Source organism: Ornithorhynchus anatinus, chromosome 2 (genome assembly GCF_004115215.2).
Source record: "Ornithorhynchus anatinus isolate Pmale09 chromosome 2, mOrnAna1.pri.v4, whole genome shotgun sequence".
Taxonomy (NCBI): domain Eukaryota; kingdom Metazoa; phylum Chordata; class Mammalia; order Monotremata; family Ornithorhynchidae; genus Ornithorhynchus; species Ornithorhynchus anatinus.
The window spans coordinates 139,871,456-139,883,406 of record NC_041729.1 but is presented as its reverse complement, the minus strand read 5'-3'; the positions used below and the strand labels follow the sequence as shown (position 1 = coordinate 139,883,406).

The 11,951-nt window shown below is 53.9% G+C and overlaps 1 protein-coding gene across 6 annotated transcripts in view; it reads left to right on the top strand.

The window, feature by feature from the left end:
• Window positions 1–4,929: 4,929 nt before the first annotated feature.
• Window positions 4,930–11,951, top strand: part of STIM1 (stromal interaction molecule 1) — a 182,033-nt gene continuing 175,011 nt past the window's right edge. For 3 of the 6 annotated variants that reach the window (XM_029055873.2, XM_029055860.1, XM_029055864.2), the window contains exon 1: window positions 4,932–5,274. In XM_029055873.2, coding sequence (XP_028911706.1) covers window positions 5,130–5,274 — 145 coding nt within the window. In that variant the 5' untranslated portion in view covers window positions 4,932–5,129. Of the gene's footprint in view, window positions 5,275–11,951 lie in introns of all 6 variants that reach the window. The other 3 variants (XM_029055854.2, XM_039911218.1, XM_029055881.2) reach the window with 3 other exon arrangements.

Here is an 11,951-nt window from a genome sequence, read left to right as displayed (position 1 = left end):
TATGTGCAGAGCACTCTACTAAGCACTTTCGGCAACAAAGAGAGACAATCCCTGCCCACGACAGGCTCACAGTCTAGAAGGGGGGAGTCAGACATCAAAGCAAATAAGCAGGTAACCTTAGCATCAATATAGATAAAGAGAATTATAATAATAATGTTGGTATTTGTTGAGTGCTTACTATGTGCCAAGCACTGTTCTAAGCACTGGGCTAGATACAGGGTAATCAGGTTGACCCATGTGAGGCTCACAGTTAATCCCCATTTTCCAGATGAGGTAACTGAGGCACCGAGAAGTAAAGTGGTTTAGTAGAGAAGCAGCGTGGCTCAGCGGAAAGAGCATGGGCTTAGGAGTCAGAGGTCATGGGTTCTAATCCCTGCTCCGCCACTTGTCAGCTGTGTGACTTTGGGCAAGTCACTTAACATCTCTGGGCCTCAGTTACCTCATCTGTAAAATGGGGATGAAGCCTGTGAGCCCCATGAGGGACAACCTGATCACCTTGTATCCCCCCAGTGCTTAGAACAGTGCTTTGCACATAGTAAGCGTTTAACAAATACCAACATTATTATTATTATTATAAATGACTTGCCCAAAGTCACACAGCTGACAGGTGGCGGAGCCGGAATTAGAACCCATGACCTCTGACTCCTAAGCCCATGCTCTTTCCGCTGAGCCATGCTGCTTCTTTCTATTAGAGATACATACACACCAAAACAAGTAAACCGGCATTAATTATAAATTGGGAAGCAGCGTGGCTCAGTGGAAAGAGCCTGGGCTTTGGAGTCAGAGGTCATGAGTTCGACTCCCAGCTCTGCCACTTGTCAGCTGTGTGACTGTGGACGAGTCACTTCACTTCTCTGTGCCTCAGTTACCTCATCTGTAAAATGGGGATTAACTGTGAGCCTCACGTGGGACAACCCGATTACCCTGTATCTACCCCAGCGCTTAGATCAGTGCTCTGCACATAGTTAGCACTTAATAAATACCAACATTATTATTGTCGCCACTCAAAAAAACCCCAAATTCTCCCCCCCCCTTGTCTTGCCTTGTCCACAGTAGATTCATACAAAGATCAGAGTACAGCTACAGTCAGTCAAGGGTATTTATTGAGCGTTTACTATGTGCGGAGCACTGTATTGAGCATTTGGGAGAGTGTGGTACAACAGAATTAGCAGACACGAACAAGAGGTGAGGCGGTTGGCTCAAGGAAATTGAGGCAGTGGGGTTGATGGAGAGGTCGGATCATCCTCTTCTGATTTGAGCCTCGATGGCGGGGTGGGCAGCGGGGGTGTGACTGCGGATGGCGGTTGTTCCTGAGCTCAGGAAGATGGTGAAGGACAGCGGGAAGAGGTGAAATGGGGGGCAGGAAGAGAGGGCCAAAGCCAAGCGTATAAGCATGTGAAAATTGTAGCCAAATTATTTTTTTTAGCTCCTTGCCCAGACTCCTTGTGTCTCATCGAAGAGGATTTCAGTGGCCCATAATGTCACTCCATGAAGAATTTCCCAGTGTGTTACATTATTCTGTGCTCTCCACTACCCACTCTGCTCCTATCTTGAGAAGCAGTGTGGCTCAGTGGAAAGAGCCCGGGCTTGGGAGTCAGAGGTCAAGGGTTCTAATCCTGACTCTGTCACTTGTCTGCTATGTGACCTTGGGCAAGTCACTTCACTTCCCTGTGCCTCAGTTACCTCATCTGTAAAAATGGGGATTAAAAAATGTGAGCCCCACGGGGGACAATCTGACTACCCTGTATCTACCCCAGCGCTTAGAACAGTGCTCTGCACATAGTAAGCACTTAACAAATACCATAATTATTATTATTATTATTATTAACTCAAAGCGGCTTTTCCATCCATTTTAAAGAGATTCCATTTTGAGCCTGAAACAGCCCAGAGTAGACCGATCACCAGGTATCAAACTTAATAATGTTGGTATTTGTTAAGCACTTACTATGTGCCGAGCACTGTTCTAAGCGCTGAGGTAGATACAGGGTAAACAGGTTGTCCCATGTGAGGCTCACAGTTAATCCCCATTTTACAGATGAGGTAACTGAGGCACAGAGAAGTGAAGTGACTCGCCCACAGTCACACAGCTGACAAGTGGCAGAGCTGGGATTCAAACTCATGACCTCTGACTCCCAGGCCCGGGCTCTTTCCACTGAGCCACGCTGCTTCTGTTGTCAACAACTTCTGTTGTTGAGGACTGAGTCAGGTAACTGGAATGAACATTTTGGGAATTTGGGCCAGTCTCCAAACTTTCAGAAGAACTTGGGATGTCAGTCTGCCTTTCGGGTTGAAAGAGAATGTTTTGGTCCTTTCTACCTGCTAATTTCCTCCCCCACACACCTCACTTCTTCACTTGCTTCCACTCTGAAGGAGGGACAAGGGGAAGGGGTCGAGAACTTGTTGCCTCACAGGACAGGAGGGCAGCAGTGTGGCCTAATGGAAAGAGCCTGGGCCTGAGAGGCAGAGGCCCTGGGGGCTAATCCTGGTTCCGTCGCTTACCTGCTGTGTGAGCTTGGGCAAGTCACTTCACCTCCTGTGCCTCAGTTCCCTCATCTGCAAAATGGGGTTTCAGAGAAGCAGCGTAGCTCAGTGGAAAAAGCCCGGGTTTGGAAGTCAGAGGTCATGGGTTCGAATCCCAGCTCTGCCACTGGGCAGCTGTGTGACTGTGGGCAAGTCACTTAAATTCTCTGTGCCTCAGTTACCTCATCTGTAAAATGGGGATTAAGACTGTGAGCCTCATGTGGGACCACCTGATTACCCTATATCTACCCCAGCGCTTAGAACAATGCTCTGCACATAGCAAGCGCTTAACAAATACCAACATTATTATTATTACTACCAGTTCCTCTTCCTAGTTTCTCCGTTAGCCCTAGGTGGGAGCTGATTATCCTATATCTACCCCGACACTTATCAGAGTGTGTGGCATATAGTTAGCACTTAACAAATACCATGATTTTTATCATTATAGTAGCCGACAATCAGGAAAAATTACCCAGTTTATTTGTCCTCAGCCTAACGCTTTATATCCTTATCACGCTAAATTGTAAGAAAAGTACTAATCTAGCACCAAATCTTCTTACAGTTAGCTAGCAAATGAGTCAGATACCATGAGGGGCATCAAGTACATATAGTCTGGGAAGGGGGCATAATCAGGGAAGGCCTCTTGGAGGAGATATGCCTTCATGTGGCCTGGCGCAGGTCATGGGTTCTAATCCTGGCTCTGGCTCTTGTCTGTTGTGTGATCTTGGGCAAGTCACTTAACTCTCCTGTGCCTCAGTTACCCCATCTGTAAAACGGGAATTGAGACTGTGAGCCCCATGTGGGACAGGGACTGTGTCCAACCTGATTACCTTGTATCTCCAACAGAGCTTGGAACACAGTAAGCGCTTAACAAATACCATTATTATTATTATTAGGAGAAGCAGTGTGGTTTAGTGGCAAGAAAACTGCCTTGGGAATCAGAGGACGTAGGTTCTAATCCCGGCTTTCTTTGTTGGTATTAAGCGCTTACTACGTGCAGAGCACTGTTCTAAGCGCTGGGGTAGATACCGGGTGATCAGGTTGTCCCACATGAGGCTCACAGTCTTAATCCCCATTTTCCAGATGAGGTAACTGAGGCACAGAGAAGTAAAGTGACTTGCCCCCAGTCACACAGCTGACAAGTGGCAGATCCGGGATACAAACCCATGACCTCTGCCTCCCAAGCCCGTGTTCTTTCCACTGAGCCACGCTGCTTCCCCCACAAGTGCTCTGCCACTTGTCCGCTGTGTGACCTTGGGCAAGTCACTTCACTTCTCTGTGCCTCAGTTCCCTCATCTGTAAAAATGGGGATAAAAAAAGTGACCCCCACGTGGGACCACCTGATTACCCTGTATCTACCCCAGCACCCAGCGGAGAAGCAGCGTGGCTCAGTGGAAAGAGCATGGGCTTTGGAGTCAGGGCTCATGAGTTCGAATCCCAGCTCTGCCACTTGTCGGCTGTGTGACTGTGGGCGAGTCACTTAACTTCTCTGTGCCTCAGTTCCCTCATCTGTAAAATGGGGATTAAGACTGTGAGCCCCACGTGGGACAACCTGATTCCCCTATGTCTACCCCAGCGCTTAGAACAGTGCTCGGCACATAGTAAGCGCTTAACAAATACTAACATTATTATTATTATTATTGCTCAGCACATAGTAAGCGCTTAACAAATACCGTCATTATTATTATTATTAATGATACTGCCGATTAAACTGTAAACCCGTCAAAGGGAAGGGACTGTCTCTATCTGTTACCGATTTGTCCATTCCAAGCGCTTAGTACAGTGCTCTGCACATAGTAAGCGCTCAATAAATACTACTGAATGAATGATTGGCGTGGCGGGTAGCGTATAGTACCCCGAAGATCCACTAGGGGCCGCTGCGGGCAGGATCTGGGGCGCCGGCGGGGAGGGGGGAGGAGGAGGAAGCGGATTGGCTGGGAGCAGAGGGGGCGGGGGACTCGTCGGGGAGCCACGCCCCTCTCCGTGGCCCCGCCCACATCCCTCGGGCCCCGCCCCCTTCCCTCGCGCTATGTCCGGGACCGTTGGCGCCTCCTGGAGGCCGTTGTCGGCGGAGACGGTGACCCGCGCCTGAGGGCCCCGGACGAGCCCACCGCCGACCCAAGGACGGGGGGGGCGTGTGGGTGCCCCGACAGCCCGGGAGAGACCACTTCGGGGCCCCGCGCGGGGGGGGCGGTGAGGTGGGGAGAACCCGGGAGAGACCATCGCAGACTCTTGGGGAGGGGGGGACGACTCTTCAGGGAGACACCATTCCCCGCCCTAGGGGTGTGCCCCCCCCCAAAGGCGCCTCCGCCTCTTCTCCAGGGATCGGGGGGGGGCGGTTGGGAAAGCCGGGCGGGGAGGGGGTTATCCCGGGATTATTCCCGATAGCCCGGGAGGGGGGAAGGGGCCGCTGTCCCGGGGGGGGGGGCGGGTGGAATAACCGGTCCTCCGGCGCGGACCGGGGTGACAGCTGAGCCCGACCCGAGTGGGGACAGGCAGGTGGAGGAGGAGGAGGAAAGGGAGGAGGTGGTCGGTGCAGCCCCCTTCGCCACCCCATTTTGGGATCCCAAAGTGGCAGCCGAGGAGGGCTGAGCCCCCAGCCCCCGGACATGGCCCCGACCCCCGGGGCCGCCCCCTCCGGCCCCCCCAACCCCCCCAGCCCTCCGGTCCTGCTGCTGCTGCTGCTGCTCCTCCTCCCCCCGGGCCTCGCCGACAAGCCGCCCGGACCCAACCCCGAGGAATCCACCGTCGCAGGTGAGGCCCACCACCCGCCTCCCGGGGGCTCGGAGACCCCGGCCCCTCCTACGGGCTCTACCCGGACCCCCCCCCCCCCCCCCCCCCACGGCGGGGAGGAAGGGGGAGGGACTCCCAGGACCCCTGATGGAGTAAAAGGGGGAGGGAGGGTCTCCCGGGACCCCTGTTGAGGGTGGAAGGGAGAGGAGGGGTCTTCCAGGAGCCCTGATGGGGTGGGAGGGGGAGGGAGGGTCTTCCGGGACTCCTGTTGAGGGTGGAAAGGAGAGGAAGGCTTTCTCAGGACCCCTGATGGGGTGGGAGGGAGAGGAAGGGTCTCCCAGGCCCCCTGATGGGGGTGGGAGGGGAAGGAAGGGTCTCCCAGGACCCCTGATGGGGTGGGAGGGAGAGGAAGGGTCTCCCGGGACCCCTGATTAGGAGGGAAGGGAGAGGAAGACTCTCCCAGGAACCCTGATGGGATGGGAGGGAGAGGAAGGGTCTCCCAGGACCCCTGATGGGGTGGGAGAGAAAGGAAGGCTTTCTCAGGACCCGTGATGGGGTAGGAGGGAGAGGAAGGCTCTCTCAGAACCCCTGATGGGATGGTAGGGGGAGGAAGGGTCTCCCCGGACCCCTGATATGGTGGAAGGGGGAGGAAGGCTTTCTCAGTACCCTTGATGGGGTAGGAGGAGGAGGAAGGGTCTCCCTTGACGCCTGTTGGGGCAGGAGGGGGAAGAAGGTTCTCCCAAGACCCCTGATGGGATGGGAGGGGGAGGAAGGGTCTCCCAGGACCCCTGTTGGGGGTGGGAGGGAGAGGAAGGCTCTCTCAGGACCCCTGTTAGGGTGGGAGGGGGAGGAAGACTCTCCCAGGACCCCTGTTGGGGGTGGGAGTGGGAAGTGGGAGGAGGAGGAAGGGTCTCTCAGGACCCTTGATGGGGTGGGAGAGGGAGGAAAGCTCTCCACCCCAATTAGAGTGGAAAACTAGTGCGAGCTCAGCCCAGAGCCCGTAGGCGCTGCCGACCCGGCTTCTGTAGTTGCTGGTTTGGGGGGTTTTGTCCCTTTCCTCGGACAGCCCAGCCCCGTACCCAGTAGGGCAGGGCTTCCCCGCACAGTGAGCTGGCCACCAGCGACCCAGGGCTGCCGGCTGACTACCCAAGGCCGTTACAGGTCCTGAACCGAAAGCTGGACTTGGAGTTGTCCAGTCTGGAGGTTAGGTGGGGGTCCCCTGCCTACTCCTGCCTTTTCAGTGTTCAGAGTTGTCCAGTCGGAGATTAGGTGAGGGTCCCCTGCATTTTCAGAGTTGTCCGGCCCGGAGATTAAGTGGGGATCCCCTGCCTAATCCTGCCTTTGCAGTGTTCAGAGCTGTCCAGTTGGAGATTAGGTGAGGGTCCCCTGCCTACTCCTGCATTTTCAGAGTTGTCCAGCCCGGAGATTAGGTGGGGGTCCCCTGCCTAATCCTGCCTTTGCAGTGTTCAGAATTGTCCAGCCCGGAGGAAGCCTGCCCGGGGAGGTCGGCGCATATAACCCGGGATCCGGAACAGGTTCCGGCTTGCGGGGCCTGGGCTTGGAGGGAGGGAGGGGAGGAGGGAGAGGGTGACTTTTTCAGAGCACCCCGCTCTCCACCTGTGATTTCAGTGACCGGTCTGTGCTCTTTCCATCTCGATTTCGCCCCTCCACCACTACCATCCACCACCATCCTACTAACCTTACCTCCCCGCTGTGCCTGCTGAGCCCAGTTGGAGGGCCAATTTCTCCTTGTCCAAGCCCTTGACCTGCCTCCGTCCCCAAGGGTGACTATAAAGTCGAAGGAGCAACCGAAAACCGGTGCCCTCGGCTAACAAAGAGGAATCTGCTCTTGCATTAGAGTTTGAGCCCGGCCTGGTCAGCATCTCGATTCCAGGTTCTGTTTGGGTTTGGTCGCAGACTCAGGGACTCAGTCATTCAAGGCAAAGAGCTTTCTGGCTACTCCAAAAAGCACGGAATGATTAAGTTGGCAGTAGGGCTGGGATGGGGAGCCCTGTTTACGTATCTTCTACCCCGTTTGGCTTTATTCCTCCTTTTCCTCGCCGTCTGATTTTTCTCAATCAATCTGTTAGGGAAAGGCCCAGCAGGGCCCTGCGAAGAGGTGAGTGTCTGAATCCTGGGTGGGTTGCTTTTCACTGGGTTCTCCTCAGGGGTGGTCAGAAACCGATTCATACCGAGACCCCGCTGATCAGGAAATTAAACGTAAAGCCTGGAATTTCTTTTTTTTCCCCCCCGTGGGACCTGCTTTATGGAATCTGAGGCTCAGGTGGGGCCACACTGGAGCTGAGTCAGTTTTCAGACTTCAGGGTCGGGGCCTCCGAATACTTTTGCTGGGCTGTTCTGGAAAACCCCCAGGTTGGAGTGCAGTTCTGGGTGGTCCGTGGCTGGAGCCACGGCCGAGGGTCTTCCCCCTGTGCCGGCCCGGTCCCAGCTTGCCTGCTGGCCGGTCTATCCTGGGAAAGTTGCCCGGAGGGAGGGGGCTGCGGTCGGTGCCCCCCGGGCTGGGCCTAGGGATTGAGTGTGGCCAACAGTTGAGCCAGGACAGGTGGCCTGATCCTTGTGGAAAGTGCCATGGGTGAGGGAAGCCAGGGAGCCAGCAAGGAGAAGCGGAGGTCTGGGCGGTTCCAGGGCGTGCGTGTTTGCTCCGCGCCTGACCCCACAGGGAACCGGGCCATGGGGGGCTGGCGGGGGAATGGGGGTGGTGGTCCAGGAGCCCAGCGGTCCTGGGGCAGGCACCTCCCCATGAGCCTCTCCTCCCTGCCGCACGAGCTCACAGGCCCATCTGGGGCTGCTTTCCCAGTGAGGAGCCTCGTTGGGCTCCTCTGGCCCCATCCCCATGATGGGGAAGGCGGTTTGCCCTGTCGGGCCTGCTGACGTTGTTCTTTCAGTTTCAAAAGAGTCTCCGAGAACCCCGGCTGGCTTTCCATTTCTCCGTTAGGTGGGGGGGGGGGGCGGTCCCCCTTCCTTCTCCTGCATTTCCAGTGTCCAGGCCACTCTCTCGGAAGCCACCAAGGGCAGCTCCCAATGGGATTCAGGAATGCATTGGAATTGTCCCCGACCGCCATTTCTAGAAGGAGAGATTTGGGGGGGGGGGGGGGGGGGCTGGACAGGAAGCTTCAGAGGGGGTCTGCCAACGTGGAGAGGGTGCGATCTCATTGAGGGTCAGTTCTGTGTATCACCATCATCATCCTCCATTGTATTTATCGAGTGCTACCATAAGCAGAACACTGTACTAGACACTTGGGTGAGTGCAACACAACAGCGTTGGTAGTCACGTTCCTTGCCCACAGTGAGTTTACAGTCTACAGGGGGAGACAGACATTTAAATAGATTGCGGATATGGACATAAGCGCTGTGCGGCAGAGGGTGGACAGGGACCATGTCTTTATTTAATATTCCCCACAGTGGCCAGTTCAGGGTTCTGCCTGCCTGGGCCACTTGGTAATGATGAGGAGTAAATATCTACTGGGTTCACTGTACTAAGCAGTATGTTCACGGTTGTGTAGAAGGCAGTGGAGGTGAATGGACAAAGTAGTAGGGAGCAGAGTATTTTGCACCCAGCGGGTGCTCAATAAATACCAAACAGTAATAAGAGTGGGTACTTGAACTCAGGTCCTCTGGCTCCCAGGCCTAAGTTCTTTCCCCTACACTTTTTGCTGCTGGTCCTATTTTACGGCTATTACTACTTACTATTACTGCAGCGTTGCTCAGTGGAAAGAGCCCGGGCTTGGAAGTCAGAGCTCGTGGGTTCTAATCTCGCCTCCGCCACTTGTCAGCTGGGTGATTTGGGGCAGGTAACTTCATTTCTCTGTGCCTCAGTGATCTCATTTGTCAAATGGGGATTGAGACTGTGAGCCCCATGTGGGACAACCTGATTACCTTATAATAATGTTGGTATTTGTTAAGCGCTTACTATGTGCAGAGCACTGTTCCAAGCGCTGGGGTAGATACAGGGTATTCAGGTTGTCCCACGTGAGGCTAACAGTTAATCCCCATTTTACAGATGAGGTAACTGAGGCACAGAGAAGTTAAGTGACTTGCCCACAGTCACACAGCTAACAAGTGGCAGAGTCGGGATTCAAACCCATGACCTCTGACTCCCAAGCCCGTGCTCTTTCCACTGAGCCACGCTGCTTCTCATACCTCCTCAGCGCTTCGGACAGTGCTTGGCACATAGTAAGCTCTTAACAAATGCCATCATTTACTACTATTAGTGAGGCAAAGCTCACAAGGAAGTCCTCCTGTAGAGCTGAAGTCCTTCATAAACCACAGTCGATGCTCCTCTGGTCCCGCCTTGCATTTCTCTTAATTGGCCTGAGTTTAGCAGATGGCGAAAAACCAGGCTCTGTGGTTAGGGAAGCCGCGAGACTTAGAGGAAAGATCATGGTCCTGGGGGCCAGAGCACCTGGGTTCTAATCCCACCTCCGCCACTTGCCTGCTGAGTGACGTGGGACAAGTCACATCACTGTGCCTCGGACTCCTCATCTATAAAATGGGGATTCAGTACCCATTCTCCCTCCCGCTTAGACCGTGAACCTGATGTGAGACACGGACAGCATCCGATCTGCCTGTGTGTTTGACAGATAGTAAGTGCTTAACTAATACCTCCACTGTATTGGTAGGGGAGTTCGGGAAATGAGTGCAGCCAGCCCTTGGGGGCCGGAAAGGAGGTTTTCCTGTCTGGGCTGTTGGGCCTGGGTGGAGAAGACTGGGGCTTTGTGGTACATGTCAGGGTTTGTCAGCAGAGGCAGTGCCAGATCAGTGTGAGGCAGGCTAGGTGGTTCTGTGTAGGAAGATGCATTTTTTTTTGGTTTTTTATTCCATGTGGTCTGGCAGTGGTTAATGTACAACCTCCAGCCCAGTGGAGATTGAGGGGGGCCTATCTAGATGGGCCCCGGCAGCCTAGAGACCAGGGACACCCCCTGCTCCCCAGGGGAGTGTGGCCCCCCACCCCCTCGTCCCCAGCCTTGCAGTTTTTCCGCCATCATCTGACAAGATCAACCAGGCCTGGAGTTGGTATTTTTCTGGGGCGGCTTTTTCTCTGGGAGTTGATGGGCATTGACGTCGGTCAGCAAATCAATAATCAGTGACCTCAATTAAGCCCAAACACTCTGCGAAGGTCTGTGGTCAAAGGACGTGGGGCAGCGCCCACAAAGGGCTCACAATCTAAACAGGGAGCCGGCCGGGGAGAAACGGGCAGAACAAATTCACGACAACTTCGGCAGGCAAAATTAAACAAGTCAAGAATAAACAAGAGAAGGATCAGCAAAAGAGAAAAGTACAGCAGTTCAGTAGTGCTCGAACGTGCCGCTCTCGGGGAGGGGCCGGCCGCGTCGCCATCACGGGGGCCGGCCCGCCACAGGTCGGGCGGGAGTGGCTCCCTTGGGGTCCTGCGAGATGGGGGAGCGGTCACCTGCTCTGTGGTCCTTGGAGGGCTCTGGGGTTGGGGGACCCCTGGGCTGCAGACCCCCCCGGCTTCTGCCGTCCTAGTGTGAATCAGGTTAGAGGTTGGCAGGCACCCATTTAATAATAATTGTAATAATAATAGCAGTAACAGCAGTAATAATATTGGTGTTAGTTAAGCGCTTACTGTGTATTAAGCACTGTTCTAAGCACCGAGTTAGATATGTGTTAATCAGATTGGACACGGTATCCCTGTGCTACATGGGGCTCCCAGTCTTCATCCCCATTTTACACATTCATTCAATTCAGTAGTATTTATTGAGCGCTTACTATGTGCAGAGCACTGTACTAAGCGCTTGGAATGGACAATTCGGCAACAGATAGAGACACTCCCTGCCCACTGACGGGCTCACAGTCTAATCGGGGGAGACAGACGGTCAAAAACAAGACAACATAATCACAATAAATAGAATCACATCAGGGCAGTGAGGCCCAGAAAAGAGGTGACTTGCACGAGGTCACCCAGCAGTCAGGTGGCAGAGCCGGGGTTAGAGTCCAGGTCCTTCTGTCTCTCTGTTGCCCAATTGTACACTCCAAGCACTTAGTACAGTGCTCTGCACATAGTAAGCGCTCAATAAATACTATTGAATGAATGACACACAGACCCGTGCTCTATCCAGCAGGCCACACTGCCTCTCCGTACTTTTGGGTTTGCTCAGCTTGGCTTGAGATATCAGGAACGATATTACCCTTCTGCCCTGACCGGTTCCTGTGGGGAATGGGTTCCCAGGAAAAAAAACCCCAGTAGATGGGCACCGTCAAAGTTTGAGACATTTTTCCTGCCATGTTCATAAAATGGAGTCCTTGCTCGTGAACATTGGCCTGCTCCTTGCATTACCCTCCTGCATCATCTTTCTTCATAATCAGTCCATCGCACTCATTGTGCCCTTACTGTGTGCAGAGCGCTTATAAAGTATGGACATGGACCCCTGCCCATAAGGAGCAAACAGTCTACAATGACAATTAATTACGGTATTTGTTAGGCATCTGCTCTGTGCTAAGCACTGTAGTAATAATAATAATAATAATGTTCGTATTTGTTAAGCACTTACTATGTGCAGAGCACTGTTCTAAGCGTTGGGGTAGATACAGGGTAATCAGGTTGTCCCACGTGAGGCTCACAGTTAATCCCCATTTTACAGTTGAGGTAACTGAGGCCCAGAGAAGTGAAGTGACTTGCCCACAGTCACACAGTTGACAAGTGGCAGAGCCAGGAT